General features: G+C 43.8%; 1 protein-coding gene across 1 annotated transcript in view; it reads right to left on the bottom strand.

The window, feature by feature from the left end:
- The window catches only part of nek7 (NIMA-related kinase 7), a 59532-nt gene that overhangs the window by 23686 nt on the left and 16724 nt on the right, over positions 1-19122 (bottom strand). Inside the window, exons 2-5 of the mRNA XM_085774770.1 lie at positions 13339-13426; positions 5374-5514; positions 4102-4164; positions 85-195 (exon numbers count right to left, since the gene is read on the bottom strand). Of these exons, the coding sequence (XP_085630896.1) occupies positions 85-195; positions 4102-4164; positions 5374-5514; positions 13339-13398 (375 nt within the window). The 5' untranslated portion in view covers positions 13399-13426. The remainder of the gene's footprint in view (positions 1-84; positions 196-4101; positions 4165-5373; positions 5515-13338; positions 13427-19122) is intronic.

Here is a 19122-nt window from a genome sequence, read left to right as displayed (position 1 = left end):
ACTCTATGAACATATCGACTGCTCTTCTCTCTGCCTGAACAGGAGTGTGAGCTTGCTGGGCAGCTGTTGTGCTGGATTCCTTACCTTGATCATACGTGAGAGGTCCCCAGCATCCGCTAACTCCAGGACTATGTTTAGCTCATTGTCCTCAATAAAAGATGCATGGTACTTTATCACATTGGGATGGTTCAATTGCTGTTGGAGAGAGAGAGAGAGACAGATTAAGAACAAGCAAACACAAGACACGTTGGTGACACTTATCATATTAAGAGTATCACGCTACCGAACCCAAGAGTGAAAATCCTTCCTTGTCAAAGCTATAGAATATAGATATACAGAATATAACAAAAACCGTGTAACAGTTTATAAATATTAAAAGTTAATGTCGTGAGTTGTGCGATGAACTATACTTCCACAACTAATTAAAAATAAAAACCTATTTGGTATTTGGAATCCGTATTTGGTAAGTGTGGATCTAATGAGACGGTTTTGTCCTCAAGTGTGACAAAGCTGGGTGAAATGTCACAACAACCCCTCTGTCTGTGATGACAACAGCCCATGTGTGAGACACACACACCCAGACGCATGTATATGTGTGCGCGCGCACACACATGCCTGACAGCCTGACATGACTGGCAGTCAGAAAAACAAGCAGCCCAGGCTCCTCTCTGGCTGAGATTCCTTCCTGTTGGTTGGTCAATAAGTCAGAAACAGCATTCCCTGTAGTAAGCAAAAAGTCTCTATCCATCCAGAGCAACAAGAGGAGAGGGGGAGGTGGAGGGAGGGAGGGAAGGAGGCGCAATGAAGGGAAAGAAACAAATGACACAGTGACACAGACAAGCAAAGGGAATGATGGAGACAGGGCAGGGTGAGGAGGTAGAGGAAAGAGAACAAAGGTGAGGAGGGTAAAAAAAAAAAAGAGTACGAGAGGGAGAAGGTGAAGAGAGTTAGAGAAAGGGGGGAGGGATAAGGCAGAGAAACAGTGATATGTGGAGAGCTGGAGACATGGAGCTGTGCAGCGTGGCGGTGTTGAGGAGGGGTGTGTGTGTGTGTGTGTGTGTGTGTGTGGTGGTGGTGGTGGGGGGGGCGGTGATGCAAGCAGACGGAGCGGTGTGACAGGCGTCCTCCACTCGGCTCCGCTCTGCTTTCTCTGCTGTGATTAAAGAAATGTTCATGCTCTGGATGATGCAGAGAAGAGGGAGAAGGAGAGAGCAGAGTACAGTACACTACGCTACACTACACTCTCCACTCCGTCTCTACAGCCCTCCACAATCCTCTTCTTCTTCTTCTCGTCCCCCCCCCCCCTTCCCCTCTTTCCTCGTGTCTCCATCTTTCCTTCACCCTGCCTTGCCCTCTCTCTTGCCAGATGTATTTTTGGCTGAGAGTGGCAGTTCTGCGCGGCTCCACACTGGAAGCACAGCCAGGGAGTGATGACAAGTCCCCTCCTCCAACCCCCCCCCCCATCCCCATCCCCATCCCTATCCCGACCCACTCCACTTCCACAACTTGAACCTCAGGCGGAGGATACGGAGAAATGAAGAGATGTGTTCACATGCAGATGTTTATGTAAATGATGGATGGGAGCCAACTGCAACACAACAATCACTCATTGGGAAATATCACATAGAGTCTTGCTTGATTATGTAATTACACATGCTGGCTGAGACCCACCAGTGTGTGTAATCACTTAATCATGCAAGACTATGTGGTATATTTGGTGAGCTGGTGATGTGTTGCAACGGAGAACAACACGCCGACTAATTCGATCTGATGACACAAAATTAACCAGGATAATAAATTATATTGTGTTCGTAAAGCAGCTGAAGAAATGGAAGCAATAGTTGAGAACTGAAGCAGATGCTGTAGGAGCCGTCCCTGATGCCCAACGTCTGCAGAAATGAATACCCTGTGTTGCACGCCATATTGGTACAACTCACTGCACTCAGTAAGAAAATGAGTAGATTCATAATTTGAGGTTGTTTGTCCACTGGAAGAGAAACTAAATACATATTAAACTTGCAAAAAGAAGTATATTGCTCATGAAGAGACTTTAAGATTAAAGTGAATTTATAGTGTGTGTGTGTGTGTGTGTGTGTGTGTGTGTGTGTGTGTGTGTGTGTGTGTGTGTGTGTGTGTGTGTGTGTGTGTGTGTGTGTGTGTGTATCAGGTTAAATGAAGCTGGTTGCTGCCAGTCCTCTGTCTTGTCAGTAAAACCGCTGGTATAATCTAATCAGATGCAGAACCCAGACATGCACACAGACGCACGCACCACACATTTCTACACAACACAACACAAAACATAACGCACAAGACACAGAGAAGCAAGCACACAGACATCATTACAGCTCTTCACTGCTAATTAGGGCAGATCATTAGTCTTCAGAATACAATCCAGTCTTGATAGTAACCACAAGCGAGAGAGGAATACACAGCTGTGGGATTTCAAGAATGGTGAAACTAGCAGATTGGCAGGGAGCGGGCTATTTCTGCAACCAACCTTCCCGTCAGCGCAGATTTAGACAAAGGGACCGAGTGAGAAGAAGTGAGATTCTCAAGTTGAAATCATCATGCCAGAAAAGGAAAATACAGATGAATGAGCAGACATAAACACAGACAGACAAACAAACAAATAGGCCGACTGTTGAAAGGCTGTGACTGTGTGTGTGTGTGTGGTTTTCACGCGCACATGCATGCGTGTGACCATGCACAAATATGTGTGTCATTCCAGTCGGCCCATGCCAGTGTGCCTCTCATTATTCTGATTTGGCTGTGTCTCCTGTTGGCCTGTCTTGTGGGGATAAAGGCAGAAGGACCGTCTCTCTCTCTCATAGCCCTTTTATTATTAGGCTGGCTGGGTAGCACAGGGCAAGGCATAACTTCCATGTTCACTAGCAATCAGTTTACAGGATGAAAAGGGAACAAAAAGCTCTGAGGGGTGAAAAACAAGGCAGGGAAGAAGGACAGGAGGAAGGATGGATGGAGCTACATAACAACTGGGCGAATAAGAGATAGAAAGAGATGGGAACGAGCAGAAGGGAGCAGTATAGAGGATGAGGATCCATGTAGTGAGGGAGGAAAAAACAAGAGGATATGAACAAAGGGAATGGAGAAAAATGTTGTCACCTGGCAGAGTGTGACATTTAACCTCGCCGTGACCCGTGTGCCCTCCTCTTAGGGGGTCAGAGATGTAGACCCCGGCAAACTCTGCTGTCTCGTGCCATCAAGTCACTGATCTGCTACTCAGATTACAGCTCTCTACAGGGTCTCGCCTGCATCTGAGTATTGTTGTCTTTGATTGGCCCAAAGAGCCCCAGGAGCTTTAGTGAAGTGTTTGAGTGGCACAAACTAATTGGTTTTGTTTTCTTGTTCTCACTTAATGTGTATGTATGGTGCACAAAACTGCCTGCAGTGCACACACACGCACGCACACAGAGAGGAGGCCGCATTGTATGGAGGGAAACACTACCAGGGATGCATGAATGCACACAATCAACCCGCAAACACACACATCTACAGTTTTGCAGACAGGGGGAAATATTGAAGCTGTCATTAGTTGTTCGTTAGCATTTGAGAGCAGTCTGGCTGACACACATTTAAGGTAGTTTGAAAAAAATTAAACCTCTTCATTGAAAAAAGTAAAAGAAGAATGAGGAAAGGGAGGAGGTAAAACATCAAGAGACACTTGAGGGAGGCTGCTAAATTTCCATGCTGATGCTCTGTTGCCCAGCTTTAAACATTACAAAAAGATAAAAAACAATAGTTTTGGCATTTAGAAAAAAAAGAGTCAATGTGAGCCTGGGGGGATGTAACACTCCTACACAATACACACATACTGTAAAGTCACACACACACAATCATTCACTTTTTTTTTTTTTTTAACTTGTGTGCACAAATACACAAACACCCTTCCGCATTCATAACCATGCAAGGCAGCGTGCATACCCGTGCATGTGCCCACACACACACACACACACGGCAACAGAAATCCAAGCTGCCTGGTGCAGATCAATTGTTTTCCTGTGGTGGAAGGTCTCAGCTGAGGCACCTTAAGAGAACAGAGCGCAGCGCATGACGCCGTCTCACTCTTCTCTGGTTCTTTACCTTAAGGAGATCTATCTCTTTGATGCAATCTTGCCGAGCTTTGGCATCCATCAAGTCGAATATCTATCAAGAGATCAAAGGGGGGGAGGGAGGGGAGAGAGGACAGAGAGGGGTGTTATGACATATTCAAGAAATGGGAAGATGGAGAGATGTAGAGAAAACAGGAAAAAAAACACTTAACAGAAAACATGGTTGCTGTTATCTAGAGGGTGGCGTTGGAGTGACTACAGGTGTTTCACATCTGAGTAACACACATCACTGTATGGTGTGTGTGTATACAAACTCAACCAGAGCAGCATACCCTCCTAGTTTTGTGTGTGTGTGTATAAGTCAGTGAATATTGTGTGTGTGGATCTATCTGTAGATGAATGTACACATTCACCATGAGAACTGCAGAGACAGGGTGCAGAGACACTGTGAAGGAAGATTCACCTACACAGGATTATTGTACTTAATCCCACAACAGAAAATATACATGATGCATGTTTTAAAAGGAGACATTTTATGCCCCTTTTCTACAAATTAAAATAGTTCCCAGGTGTCTTAAATACATGTCTGTGACATGTTTTGGTCAAAATACCCCAAGGATCAAACATCACAGCACTTTTCATCTGCTTAAAACAGCCCTGTTCAGAACAGCTGGTTCCAGTGCCTGTCCCTTTAAATGCAATTGAGCCACTGTTTTGCCGACCCGCCTCTTCTACCGGTACCGGTACCGGTACTCACAGGTAGGGGTGGGATTATCCAAATTTGAAAACTAATTACATCATTGTCATCATTGTACCACATGGATTTCAACCTCGGGAGCCTGCAAATTAGATATTTCTTTGTCAGTTCCCACATTTTGGGGTCCGGAAGGCAAGACAAACACCCAAATACATAAAGAGCCTTCAAAAAGTGATATTTTCATGTCCCCTTATGGTCATGCGCAGTTCTGTGGAGGTGGTCCTCACTCTCAGGGTGCTTATAGCAATTAGCATTCTTTAATTTCTCTTGCTTATTTCTGTTTCATAATGTTTCCTTGGGCTTCCTTATGCATCAGCCATATCAGTATGTAGATTTAGAACTTTATGCTCGAGCACATTATCCTGTGTGAGTGCGATTAATCCCCAGAGCTAAACTGCCTGTCACTGTGAACTTCCACACTTCGGCCAGGTGACAGACTGAGGTGAACATAGCATCACCTGACGCAATCATAGTTTAACATTTCACTTCCACTGAAAAGCACTGGATGTTCTTGGTATCTGAAGTGACTCATTTCCTGTGCCTTACTTGAACTTTCTTCAGGGCCACTGATGTGTTGTCTAGCAGGTATCTCGCCCGGTAAACCTCACTGAACTGCCCACGACCAATCTTCTTCTCGATCTGGAAGTTTGCCAGTGAATTGTGGCCCATATCTGGCTGCAGCGGTTTCTGAAAGAGAAAAATCAACTCTTATCAACATCCAGACACAAACACACACACACACACACATCTGTGTTCAAACTGCATATGCACAGTTAGGTAAAAAAAAAAGAAAAAAAAGAACAATTTACAGACATTTTGCGGTAACTACACATTTGCCATTGCAGTGCAACTGCTCCACATTACTGAGAAAGCCAAAGGATGCGGGCTGAAAGGTGTGGGTGAAACTGTGGTGGGGCCTAGCTTGTGTAGTTTGTTTTGCTGAGAGGTTGCTCTGGGCTTCTGGTGATTTGACTGGCATTAGGCTGATGTGTCACGCTGTGAAAGGTCTTGAGGAATGTGTACACTTTTAACTGCAGCGCCAGATCTCCTCGGTAAAAGCTCAAGAAGGGAGGAAAATACTGATTTTCTGTTATTTACATAGCTAACCAAAAAATTACAAGAAGTGAGTCAACACTTTACCTGATGTAACTTTAAACAGGCAGTAGAATAGCAATAGCAGTGTCTGCCAAACTAGCTCCAGATATTTACTTCTGATTATATGCATTTCTCAATCTTACTTTTACATGTGGATTGACAATGTATCCTATGTAATAAATCAAACCCAATAGCTTACATCTGCTGGGCAGGCTAATACTAAGACTTTGTGTCACGCACGGCACACTGTTGTCCGTAAAGTCAGGAAGTCCACAGGAATCCACTGAAGTTTACAAAGTTATCTCTCTGACCGTCTGGCACCAGAACACAGTCTACAAGATTCCTCACCACAGGATTGGCTGAGCAAGCTGCAACACTCACCGTCCACAATTTCAGGGGGAAAAAAAACAAAAAAAAAACACTCAAAATAAAACAGAATGAGCCCCTTGGATATGATGTGTGAAAAAAAACACACAGAGCAGGCTGCATGACCTTTCCAGCCTTTTGGTAAACTTGTACAAGGCGTTGGCGGGAGCAAACAGAAGGTGACAGATATCAGAATGCCACATGTCACCAGCGCTTCTGCCAGTGCAGCTCTGGGAGCAGCTCAGGGGCAAGCGACTTAGGACAGACGGAAGGAATACGAAGAGGGGGAGAAGGTCAAAAATTAATCTCCTAACCACTAAAAACACACAAGAAGAGAGTGTCATCACTTGTGCACTCCACTTGTGTTGCGGTTTGACAGAATTACCACGAGCGAACCGGAGGCGATACAGGATTCCCTCGGCTGTCTGTTCTCTCCCAAGGCAGACGACGAGATTTTAATTCAGTGGAAAATGAACGATTACGCCCAAGCAAAACACAGAGTAAAGCAAAACACTGGCACAAAATGTCAGGAGAGCGACAAAGGTGAAATCTTCAAATCGCAAGCCAACAAGTGTAAACCCCGAAATATTCAGTTTAAAGCAATATAAAACTGATTTAATTATTTTCATGTGACGTATTGGACAAGTAAGTAAGTATTTTTGTTTGAAAAATATCGATTGATAATGAAATTATTCCATAGGTCAGGGCTGAGGACAGAGTAAGGAACCAATTTAAACATTAATCTTTTTTTTTTTCTATAAAGTTGACAGGTTCAAAAGAAGGGATGTGAGCCTACGAGATGCCCTGTCCAATTAACACGGCAGAGGTGTGTGCATTTTTCAGCATGACACCACCATCATCCTGAGCTGTCTGAGAGTCAGTCTGACAGCGAGCATGATGCTCCACAACCCATTGTTCAACGTTACTGTAGCTGCAAACAACCATTGTAAAAAACTACCGCTAATAAAGCTTAATGACGTTTTGTTCCACTGGGGATTTCACAATAAACTAAAGTTACATTACAGAGATGTTAAACGCCTAAACCTACACAAATATCCGCAAGGTGTGTCAGATTGAAACAGTGGCCATATTGTGCAATGGTTTATGTTAATATAATGTCCATCCTGCATCTGTGCAGTGATGCAGGAGGATGAATGGTTTGAGGCATATAGATCAGAGAGAGAGGCAGAGAGAGAGAGAGAGAGAGAGAGAGAGAGAGAGAGAGAGAGAGAGAGAGAGGACAAGAGGGCATTGCTTTCATTCGCTGCGTGGTAGCTTGACAAATGTTAGCATGAGCCTCTAAAGCGCTGTGACAACCGCCTGCTGAGAGCACAGTCTCGCTAATGTGTCCTGGCATGCCAGCCCCGTAATCACACATTTACATATGCAATGACCTACATTTGCATGTCAGATCGCACACTGTCCGGCATGATTAACAGTGGGCACCTCCCCGTGTGGAGTCGCCCTGGGTGGCAGCAGAGGCCGTGCGAGGGCAGGAGAGAGGGCTGGAGGGAGGGCGGCTTTTTTGGCAGCCAAGGGGCCGGGCTGCCAGGCAGGATTATGTCAGCCAGCGGCCCCGGCATTAGACACTTCATTAGAGCTAATCTGTTTAGCAGTGGGCAGTGTATGTAAACTTCACAGGCCATTTGCGGCACCTCTTCGCCCCCTGGCCTGGCCTTCAAAGGGCAGCCAGGCCACAGCTGACTGACAGGCCGTCTCATCTGCCGCACACGGGTGTCACACAATCAGGAGCTCCCAGCTGAAACACAAAGCCCTGACAAACACACACACACACACACACAAGGGAAGTCACAGAGGAATGACCCTGAATGACGCAGGGTCAGTGTCTGAACAAAACTGGGAGGGTCAAACAGATTATGTCTTGTAAGAATCTAAACTTAACTATTCATGGTTATTTTTAATTAACTGGTTGAGTTAAAAGATGAAGCGTTGCTCAGTGGACCTTTTTTATAAGAAAAGATATTGTGTACATAAAAGCGTGGCATGAATCAGTTCATTTAGAAATAGAAGAAGATAAACTGGGCATGTGAGGTAAAGTCACCCGGTTAAGGAATTAAAAACAATTCTGCAGTCAACTTAAAGCTAAATATTACTAATTATTTACCGGAAATTAACGTCTCAGTTTATTTTTTACATTTTATCATTTAAAAACTTCTCTTATCTAAATGATTGAAAAATTCTCAGAGGACTGTAACACCATAGGGCGACATGGGCGACATGCCAGATGTTAGAGCCGATCACTTAACTCCAGGCTGATACAACATATCAATGATCAATTATTGATATCTACTTAAATTATGATTGTCATAATATGGACTTTCTTCATCTTTTCCTTGACCTATCTCTGAGTTGTGCCATGTGTTGTGCTGCTTTCTCTTCTCACTCACATCATTCTGGTTGGTCATGGACACAAGCTGCAAAGGATGGAGATTAAGTGGCAGCCGTGCAAAGCATTATGGGTAACGTCTGTGAGGGACAGCATGTCTTGGGTATAAAGGTGACACACAACCGCCATGGGCAACTGACTAGCAGGGGGATTGAAAGAGAGAGAGAGAGAGAAAGAGAGAGGGAGAGAGAGAGACAGAGAGAGCAGACAGACAGCTCATCGAAGGAAGTGTGATACGGGCTGCCCGATAATGACACCATTGCCAAACACAACTGACAAGACACATGGAGAGTGGAAGAGGGGATGCAGTAGACAGGGAGAGGGAGAGAGGGTGAGAGAGAGGGGGGGAAGACAAGCAGCAGAGGGAAGAGGGTGTGATGTGACAGCCCAGCAGTGCCAACGGCTGCCACAGAAAGGCCAGCGGCGGCAGAGAGGTGCTGTCTCCCATGGAGAGAGACAGGGGATGGAGGCAGAAACAGGTCCACACAGAGCCAGCACAATCTGAAAATGCATCTCTCCAGTTTGGCAGGATTGTCTACACTGAAGCAGCACCTAAATTTGAACTCTGTGGCCACGTATTTTGGCGCAAATTGCAGAAATTAGAAGTCCAGGGGTAGAAAAATGAGAACCAGATTCAAACCTGGGGACTACGTACTGTATGTTCAGGGTTGGTACCTTAAAGGGCCTTTCACACCGAACGCGGCAGGCGGCGGAAGGCGGCAGCAAACCCATTCATTGTGTATGTGCTACCGCGGCGCACCGGCGAACGGCTCTGCGCCGAGCTGAGCGGCACGCGAGGTGGGCGCATGCCGCGGTGGCGCGCTGCGCCCGAATTAAAAAATGTTTAATCTGGGGGCAGCGCGCTGTGACGACATCTCGGCGCGTCCAATAGGAGAGAAAAAAAATCAGCCGCTTGCAGAGAGAAAACAAACGACCAGACGTTCAGTTAAAGTGACGGGATGCATGAAGTGAGTTGTCATCCTCCTGAGGATCAGACCAACTCTCTCTAACAGGCTGTTAAACTGCTCCCTGCTCAGCCTGACGCTAAAGTTCACCTGGAAGCGGTCGTTTTGTAGCTCCTGGCGAACATATCTTTGCATATACCCCCCCAAATCCTGTCTTGTTTGTTCGGTTGCTCAGCAACTCGCGCCATGTGTACGCGCTGCCGCCCTGCTCTGCGCCTGTCTGCGCTGTACCTCGCGGTGGGCGCAGCGCATACCGCGTTCGGTGTGAAAGGCCCTTAACTGTGGCAGCCGAGGGGCCTGTGAATACTTACTTCAAATGTCAATATACTTAATACGGCTGCACAATGTATAGTTCAGCACTTTCAGTGTCGTGCAAGTTCACTCTTCACAAGGACCAGCTCTGAGTTCATTTCGCACAAATTAGATGAACTCACAATCTTGAATTTTGAGCTAAGTTCAAAGTCCTAAAAAAGAACTTAATCATTTCATCTTTTTTTTATATAGTATATATAAACCGGCTGCTCTAAGCTGTTCTTTGTCAAAAAAAAAACCTTCTCCTATCCATCCATCTCTAACCCTCCATCACACACAGGCAGCTTAAACCTTCATTTCCCTGGTCTTCACCACTTCTGATCAGCTGTTCGGCCAAGGCCTCACACAAACAGGACACAACAAAACACCATAGCTGGGGGGGGGGGCTCTAGTTCACATTCACACCACGGTCAGTTCACCGTTCACTAAAAGATGAACATGTTTGTTCAAAGTGCTCATTTAGCATGTTCATGCATAACACTGATCACGATGAGAGCGTGCGAATCACAGGACGTGCGACAGGGCTAACTGACTCCACAGGTCTCCACTTAGGTCTTGGATACACAGAGTTTGTTGCTGTTGAGTATCAGGCAGGCTCTGCATCCACCACATCCACCACATCCTCAAAATGAGCGAGGAACAGGAGAAACACAGAAAAGGAAAATTTGGATGCAAAAAAAAGCTATGGCAGTCCTGTATTTTATCATCTTACAATTGACAGAGAAAACAGTGTAATACTTGATCACACCACGCACTAAGCTGTGTTTATGAGTGTATGCAGTGTTTCCCATACATTCATTTATTTGTGGCGGCCCACCACGAGTAAATTATGTCTGCCATGAAGAGATTTTTCTACTTTTGGCTCGACCAACGCAACATTGTTCCGTTCATTCATCTCCGCATAGCGTTCTTTCTCCGTTATTGTCGTTCACACACACAGACAAGAGTGCATGCATGACGGTAGAGCGCGGTAAAAGCAAAAGTCATACAGTCCGATCTTTGTACAATTAGCATTAGTTCTGTGAAAATCTCTTTAATAACCATGCGAAATTGGTACTAAAACTGATTTTACTGTAAATTAATTGATATTGAATCGAATCGGGATCTGGTAAATCGGATTCGAATCGATTCGTAGCGATACCCAGCCCTATAATCAGGTGTTGCTAACCAAAACAGAATGAAGAAGAGATTTCTGCTCTTATTGTTCGAATGCTTTAGTACGGATGAGGATCTCCACCACAACAACCCCACAACTCTGTGGACATAAATCGTTTTCATACGTAAACGATGTTTACAAAATTAGTCATATTATTGTGGCAGTAGCCTCCAAGAGCGACAGGGAGAGATACACAGAGAGGCAGAAACAGCAACTGGTAAGCAGTTGGGGGAAGGAGGGAGGAGGGAGGAGGAGGGGGGCTCTCTCCCACCCTCACCAGTCACCAGCCCCCTTGAGCACGGCACCATGCAATATTCATCCTCAGCCAGTCAGCCACTGAGGCAGCCAGGCAGTCAAACCAGCAGGATTCACCCCAAAGGTGCTTCTCGCTCCTCTCCTCTCAATCTGCTCCGCTACCGCGCCGCCTTGTCTCAGCGCTCGCAGACAGATCCGTGTCTGTCAAACTCTGCAGTGACGATCAAAATCCGATCTGAGGGGGCCTCCTCCTCGCCAACCCTCCCACTCACTCAAAGAGCAAATGCGCCATTAAAAATGCACATCTTACCAGCTCATCTCGTTTACCTAATGCATATGCATCATACCTCCGGGAACCAAGAGAAATGATATTGCAAGCGATACAGAATATCCTTCATCACATATACAATTCAGATTTCTTCAGGAGGAGGCTGGTGGGATTTTTTCCCCCCTGTGCTGCCAAGCAGACTGAACCTTGGGAAAGTGTGAAACAGATAGAGGACTTGTTGAAAGACACCCATCTGGATGCAGGCTAGACAGCCATCTACATATACTAACTGACTCTCTGTCTCCATCTCTCACTAAATGTGAAATCAGTTCAGACGTGAGAGAGTGGAGGAAAAAAAATAAAATAAAAAACATGATGATGCCACAGAGAAAGTTCACTGCGCTTCCAATATCCTCAACACAAAAAAGTAGGACTGGAATTAGCGCTGATGTAAACTGCTAGAAATAGATTGAAAAACAGAGAGAGAAATCATTAAGCCCGAACAATAACACATAATCAACTGTTGGGAGATCAGCAGAAGATCCAGTGTGTGTGTGTGTGTGTGTGTGTGTGTGTGTGTGTGTGTGTACGCGTGGGGGTGCACTGCCTAAGTCAAATTAATCATTAGAGCTTTTATCTGACTTTCTCTGTGTGCAACCCAATTATCCTTAATTTTGCAATTACAAATCTTAGAATAAATTAACCCCCTTGGCAATTCCAGTGTTAATGTTGCAGTGCCCTTGCAAACGCAAGAAAAACAACAACTGAGAGTATAGGCCTATTTTTAGTGTTGTTTCTTTCTCAAAAAAAAGAAAAAAGAAAAAAAAGATTTACTCTGGGGCATATGGATGATCCTCTTTGTTTAAAGTTTATTCAATAGTTATGGAGGCAAAAACATCCTTCTGGAGAGAAATCAATGGGCCTGATGTTGGAGGGCGGTATTAAAATCCAACAATGACCAGATCTGCACGGAGCAAACCTGAGTTGTATTGAACCAGGAGAAGCATGCGGGGAGGCCGGGCTCTGCCAGCCTCCAGAGCTCTGATCAATAGAAACAACTCAACATTCATCCACCGCTGTCTATCTCACACGCAGGCCACAGCGGTGTGAAGGATGTTTGGACTGAAACGCACATCTCTCGACTGATGCGGGGGGGGGGGAAAGGGCAATACAGAATATTTATTTATCAGAATGTATGGTAACAATGAATGGATAAAGGGATATGTCGTCATTTATTATTGAATACCCCCTCTTGTCAATTATCTACAGGGAAACAACCTGTAACCCCAACCATCTTTATTATTATACTTTGACAGAAAGCACACAACACTAGGTGTGATCACGGGTAAAATCTTTTATCACAGCATTTTCAGTTTTTATATATATATATATATATATATATATATATATATATATATATATATATATCAGCATTTTCAGTTTATATATATATATATATATATATATATATATATATATCACGATGATTATGTACATTTACATTACATTCAGAAACTATTTATAGACAGATTAAGCTGACTGCATCTTGAATATTGAGATTTACCGGTACCTCAGTATCAAAGGTATGACAAGATATCCAGAAACTGACAAATTTTAATTACCCTACTTTGTATGGCATTTTAGTTAGTCTGCAGTTTGGCTTGTGTGTCTGTGTGTGTGTGTTTACCTGGGGTTGAAACACTGGCACAGCTGCTTGCTGTCCTTGTGGCTGCGTGTCCATATCCATGGTGTCAGGAGCTTGATCCTTCACACCTCTAAGAAACAAGAAGACAAAAAAAAAATCGAACTTCTGGTTAGCCGACTCAACGCTGACCATCAGACAAAACCCTCAAACTAAAAAGAACATTCATACTGTAACACATTAGAGCAGAAAATAATGACCTCAGTCAACTGGCCAAATGTTTGTTGTTTGTTGTTCAGCACCAAACTACTGAGAGCTGGTTGCTGCTGCAGTGTCCAGTTACAGCTGAACTGGATCTCGTGTTAACGCCTGTGGATTTGACACTCTTTGTCTGGGTCCTTTCTCAAGTTGCAGCATGGCACAGCTATGGCAGGCAGCGATATTAATCTGAACAAAGCAGAGATAATGCCGCTCTGTATTTCCTTGGCATTTCTCCAAGGAGCCTTTCCTGGGAATTACTGGTTATACCGGCATTTAAGCCGTTCTACTTCATTTTCTGTTTACTGAGAAAATATAGGCCACACAGAGGTGAGTGTGTTGGGTATGAGTGTATGCCATGGTGCTGTATAATTGCATGTTCTGGCATGTAGCCTAGAAGCAAGCTAATTGCATAAGAATCTCCACCAGCAGTTGCTTGGCTTATCACCGCACTTAAAACAGACAGTGCCATAATATGAAATGTTACCTGAATGAATAATTCACACAAATCTTTGGAGGAAAAAAAAAAGTATGATGCAAAAATTATTTTCACACATGCAATTAGCTTATGATTTTAGAGTCTCCTCTCAGCTCATATATGTGGGAAGAGCTCAGACTCTGACAGATGCTCCAGGATCATTTCCAGTGCACACTGTAATTCACATCAGGTGGTTACATGATCCAACAATTAACACCAACTTACCCATAATTTACACATGATACAATGCATGCATAACAGCAACTATGCCACACGCAAGCAAATAAATACTGTATGCGAGCTACAGTGTTTTCATGTATACAAAATTAAGTTAAAGAAATGTGTGTGCATGAATCTGCTGTGATGTTTGGGCGAGCGTGTGTGTACGTGTGAGTGTGTGTGTGTGTGTGTACGCACATGCAGCCGTATGCACCTGCGCACGCAGTAGGTGCCTGCGGAGAAAATGGAAATAGCTAACGCTGTGTGAAGCAATAACAAGCTGAAGCTATCGACAGAGGTAGGGAAAAAAGTCCAGAGCTTGCTTATTTAAACTCAGTCAGGAGGAGGGAGAGAAATGACCAAGGACTACTAACATAACATATGGCTGATTTAGCCAATTCAGATTCTGGTTAAGGGATTTACCGATTCTGCTACTATCTGTTGCCTACATGTGATGTTTCTAATTACAAGAGCACTGTACATGCATGTAGAAATCGAGAAATACACATTTAAGTTCCATACAAGGGTAAAAGGACACAATACACAGTGGGACATTCACACGTTTTTTCCACCAGACTGAAGGAGGCCAGTCGGTGTGTCATATATGTGTGTCAGGAACAGACAGTGTCTTGTTTCTGTCACCTCAAACCTCCCAGGCCAATTAAAAATCCCCTGGTACAACAGAGAGGAGAGCTGCACTAAAGGAGCCTCCATTCACTTAAGGTTAATAATGCTAATTAGACACCCGCGGTAAATAGATAAATAAATGGTGCTGTAAGTACGTGTGTGCATGTGGGCTTTCATGTGTATGTAAGATGACATACAATGTGTGCGCATGAGCAAGCAAGTATTGTAACGATACTGTGATTGTTTATTTTAGATTAGTTCAGCTTTTCTTTCAGGGGGTTCACTGGCCTTCATGTGAGCTTTGAAGATCATGAAAATAAGTGTTTGCACAACACTAGTTCTCCAGGGATTGCACTGACTATATTGGGAATATTATTTCCTGAAATTTACATTAAAAGCTTGTTTCACACAAGTTTAAATCAATTCAGATAATTTTTTTTAAAGGGAGTCTACAAAATAATGAGGATTTAAAAGCATCCACCACTGGAGGCAAAAGAGGCAAACTAGAAAAACACAGTTAAATATCCCACCCAGAATCTTTTACTCCTCATTCTTGACTTTTTAAACAAAGACAAATAATTAAAAAACATGACTTTCAGGGCTTAACTGTAACACTGCCACTCATGATGATTACTTTTTGACCATTTCCATGACACAATGTAAGGATATTTCAGGCTACCTTTAGGGTCCCTCAGAGTGATACCGACATAATGTACATAACGCATTAAAAGTGAGTAGTAGTATCACAAAAAACACTTCTCCTTACTTACATACATATCTACTATAGGATGCACGATAACTCCTTTTTCCACCAATACAGATAACTTACTGCTTCTTATAACCAATGCCAATAACATTTTAATAGTTTATATACACAACTGAGGTAAAGAGAGGTGAGTGAGTAAAGATGATTTAACATTATAGTTTGCCTCTGCCTATAACCAATATCACTACTGTCATCACAACAAAAACAAGAACAGTTATTATGACTCTCCAAAAATTAACATTTACTATTGTTTCAAATCAACTCAGGGGGCAAATGGACTGAAAATCTGCAAAATCAAGAAAATGTCATTATGTACTTGCCGACAATTATCTGTACCAATAGTTATCACGCATATCTACACAGGTTGTCTCTGACTGAGCAACACAAAGAGAGCATTATAGGGCACTAGTGATGAACTGTGACCTGATGGCCAAATATTTGTCTTTATATTTAAAGGGACTATGAGGAGTTTCGGAAAGCGGAAGTGTTTTCACACTACATTTCCCATGAGCCTCCGCGCGCACAGTGAAATTCTTGGACCGGCGCAAGACAGACAAAAGCAAAAGCATTTGCCAAGAATGTTTTCATTAACCAAGAATGGCGGCTGCAGCGTTATTCCCATGACCCGCCGGGCAGCGTCCGGGAAACCAGGAAACCAGGAAATGCTGAGCGAGTCAACCACTAAATAATAACATCAAACTAACTATAAAGACAAAACAATATATTTATCGAAAATGGACACATTAACAACTGTGGGTAACATAGATTCATCCACATTAATATGAGACTCTTTTATAACCAAAAGCAAACTTCTCAGGGTCTCTTTAAGGTTTATTTATAAAATGGGTAAAACTGTATCCCTCATGAATAAATAAATATGAACTTCAACTTTAATATTTAGGGCCTATTAAGATAATCTGGAAACATCCTGGTTACAGGGAACAGAATACCAGGTGAAAGTGGGGCTTATTAGAAAGAGGCTGACTAACTGGGTGTTGTGGTATTTTGATTTTGGTGTCACAGGGGACTTACAAGTTCCCCAGCCAGCCAGCCAGCCAGCCAGCCAGCCAGCCCTCCTGTCTCTTGTTGTGATTCTTTGCACTTCAGCCGTGTGTTTTGTTACATCGGGGCTGGCACCCTCACTCCTCTCCCTAACCCTCTATTGTTTCTGACTGTCTACGTGTCAAAATAACCAGGAGGCATCTGAGGTCCCCGACGTTCTTTCGCCTCCCACGTCCCACATTAACGAGATCAATTAAGACTGCCATGTTAGATTAACGCACACCAACAAATGGCACCGCTAACGAAGCTAACTCAATCAAGTGGAGTAAACGGGGCAAAGTCACACTATCGAGGCTCCCATTTCCACACAGTTCAAGTAATGTGCAACCAAACAAAAAAGCAAAGCCTTGTCCTAGTGAGTGGAACAATCCAACAAACACATGAAAATTAAAACTTTCATCAAATTAACTCTAAATCTCCCTCTCGCCGCAACTCCCACATCACTGTTTCTCCCATTGTTTCTGCCCAACAAAAGGTCCTGTCGTCAACACAGGAGGGAATTTTTGACTTCCAAAACATTTGCTTGGCACAAACAGCAGTGGAAACTTAAGGTACCAGTCAGCCTGTATTTCTGTCATGAGGACGAGAAACGGTGGCTGGTTGGTTGGCTGGCTGGTTGGCTGGCTGGCTGGCTGGCTGGCTGGCTGGCTGGCTGGCTGGCTGGCTGGCTGGCTGGCTGCAGATTTTGGCAGCAACAGGGGCAGCAGCAGCTAAAAGCTAAATCCCCTAACTATTCATAGATGCTTGTGTGGAGCTTTGGTGTAAGACAGCTGCAAATAAACCTAAAAAAAAAATATGGGAACACAGAATATGAAGATAGTGTGTACCTAAAATTATTATTATTAAGTGTACATTTAAAGTCTCAGATTAGACTAATCTAGATGTTTCAGTGATCTCACAGCTGTGAAGTGAAGATCTTAGGCTCATCATAGGGCTTTGTTAAACTCTGAAAAAACTAAAAAGTTGAACGAATGATCTATAGCCACTCTTCCATTACAGTTAGGTTGGCAAGTATGAATACAGAATTAATTTTGTGGATAAAAAATAGTGGAGATCGACAGCACATCGAGTGAGTGAGCTACCAAGAACCCCATTTTTCTCTCAGACAAACTGATGGTTGTTTTTCTGTTGAGGAAAAAGAAGAAAAAAAAACTCTCCCATCCAGACCACCAACCACTCAGTGTAAACAAACAATATTTTCTCACTGCGCTCCATCTAATGTGAGACTCCAGCCCGACATCCTCACAGCAGGCCCAATCACACGTAGGTAATTATATGATACACGAAGGAAGGCAGAAACAGAGTGAGGCAGAGCAGGAGGAGGAAAGAAAAACAAGACTATTCAGCAATTTTTCAGCTTTCTTTCTTCTTACACTTTCAGCACACATCAAACTTATAAATGTTGTTTCTCCTGCTTGAGCGGTATCTCCATGAAGCCTGACTTTACTCTCCTCAAATCAGTTTTTTTCCTGTGACACACATTAGTATTGTACATTCATAAAGTTGGTGACATCCCCCAGAGTGATTGAATTATTAATCAATTAAAAGTGGATTTAATGGGATTAAATTGGAGTTAGTTGTTAGAATTTAACTTCTCTTCAAGACATACTATAAAACTGAAGCATTCACCTGGAAAAAGCCATTCACAGTGTTCAACATATCAATACACTATGCACAAGTTGGATTTTCGCAAACACGGTGGACAACAAGTCATCTAACTTGGATATGAAAGAGCATATCTTCAGTCAACTGGGGCAAAAACTGAGTGGGAGTAGGGCACAGCAGGGATGAGGTAGGACAGAGTAAGACAGATGCAGAACTGAGAAAAAATGCCAGGAGAGAGGAAAAAAAGAAGCTTGTTAGCCCTGATGTGCTCCTGGTCATGTGAGAGACGGTGTGGAGCTGTGCACCACAGAAGTTGGCACTGGCTTTAGCTCCTCTTTAATCCCCATTTCCTCCCTTCTGCATTATTCATTTAAAACAGGAGAAGAGGGAAAAACAAAGAGCGGGAGACGATTATAAAAAAGGTGGATCAAGGCAAAGTGGGAGGGAGGGGGGAAGTAAAGGGGATGGGTCCTGGAATTAAGCGGTCCCAAAAAGAAGAGTGCTAAATCAGCTCCCGATCGAGGACAATAAATATGAACGCACGCTTGATGAGCCAGGGTCTGAGGAGGAGAGAAAAGAGAAGGGCAAGGAAGGGGGTGAGGAGAGGGGGGTCGGGGGGGGGTACTTAAAAAGGAGAGAGGAAAAATATAATGTGACACTATCCGGCCTGGGTGTAGGATGTGAGGGAATCAAAGGCACCTTTGAGAAGCCAGAAGATGACAGTAAAAAGTGCTAGAAGAGTGGTGTCCATGATTACAAGAAGTGGAGAAATCTTTGAGTCTGTGTTCATGAAAGCCCACCCCAGGCCTCGTCT

The sequence above is a fragment of the Trachurus japonicus genome, chromosome 4 (assembly GCF_045865225.1).
Source record: "Trachurus japonicus isolate A0001 chromosome 4, Traja_1.0".
Classification (NCBI taxonomy): Eukaryota; Metazoa; Chordata; class Actinopteri; order Carangiformes; family Carangidae; genus Trachurus; species Trachurus japonicus.
Note: the sequence above shows the minus strand (reverse complement) of the source record. Positions and strands in the feature narration are given on the sequence as shown.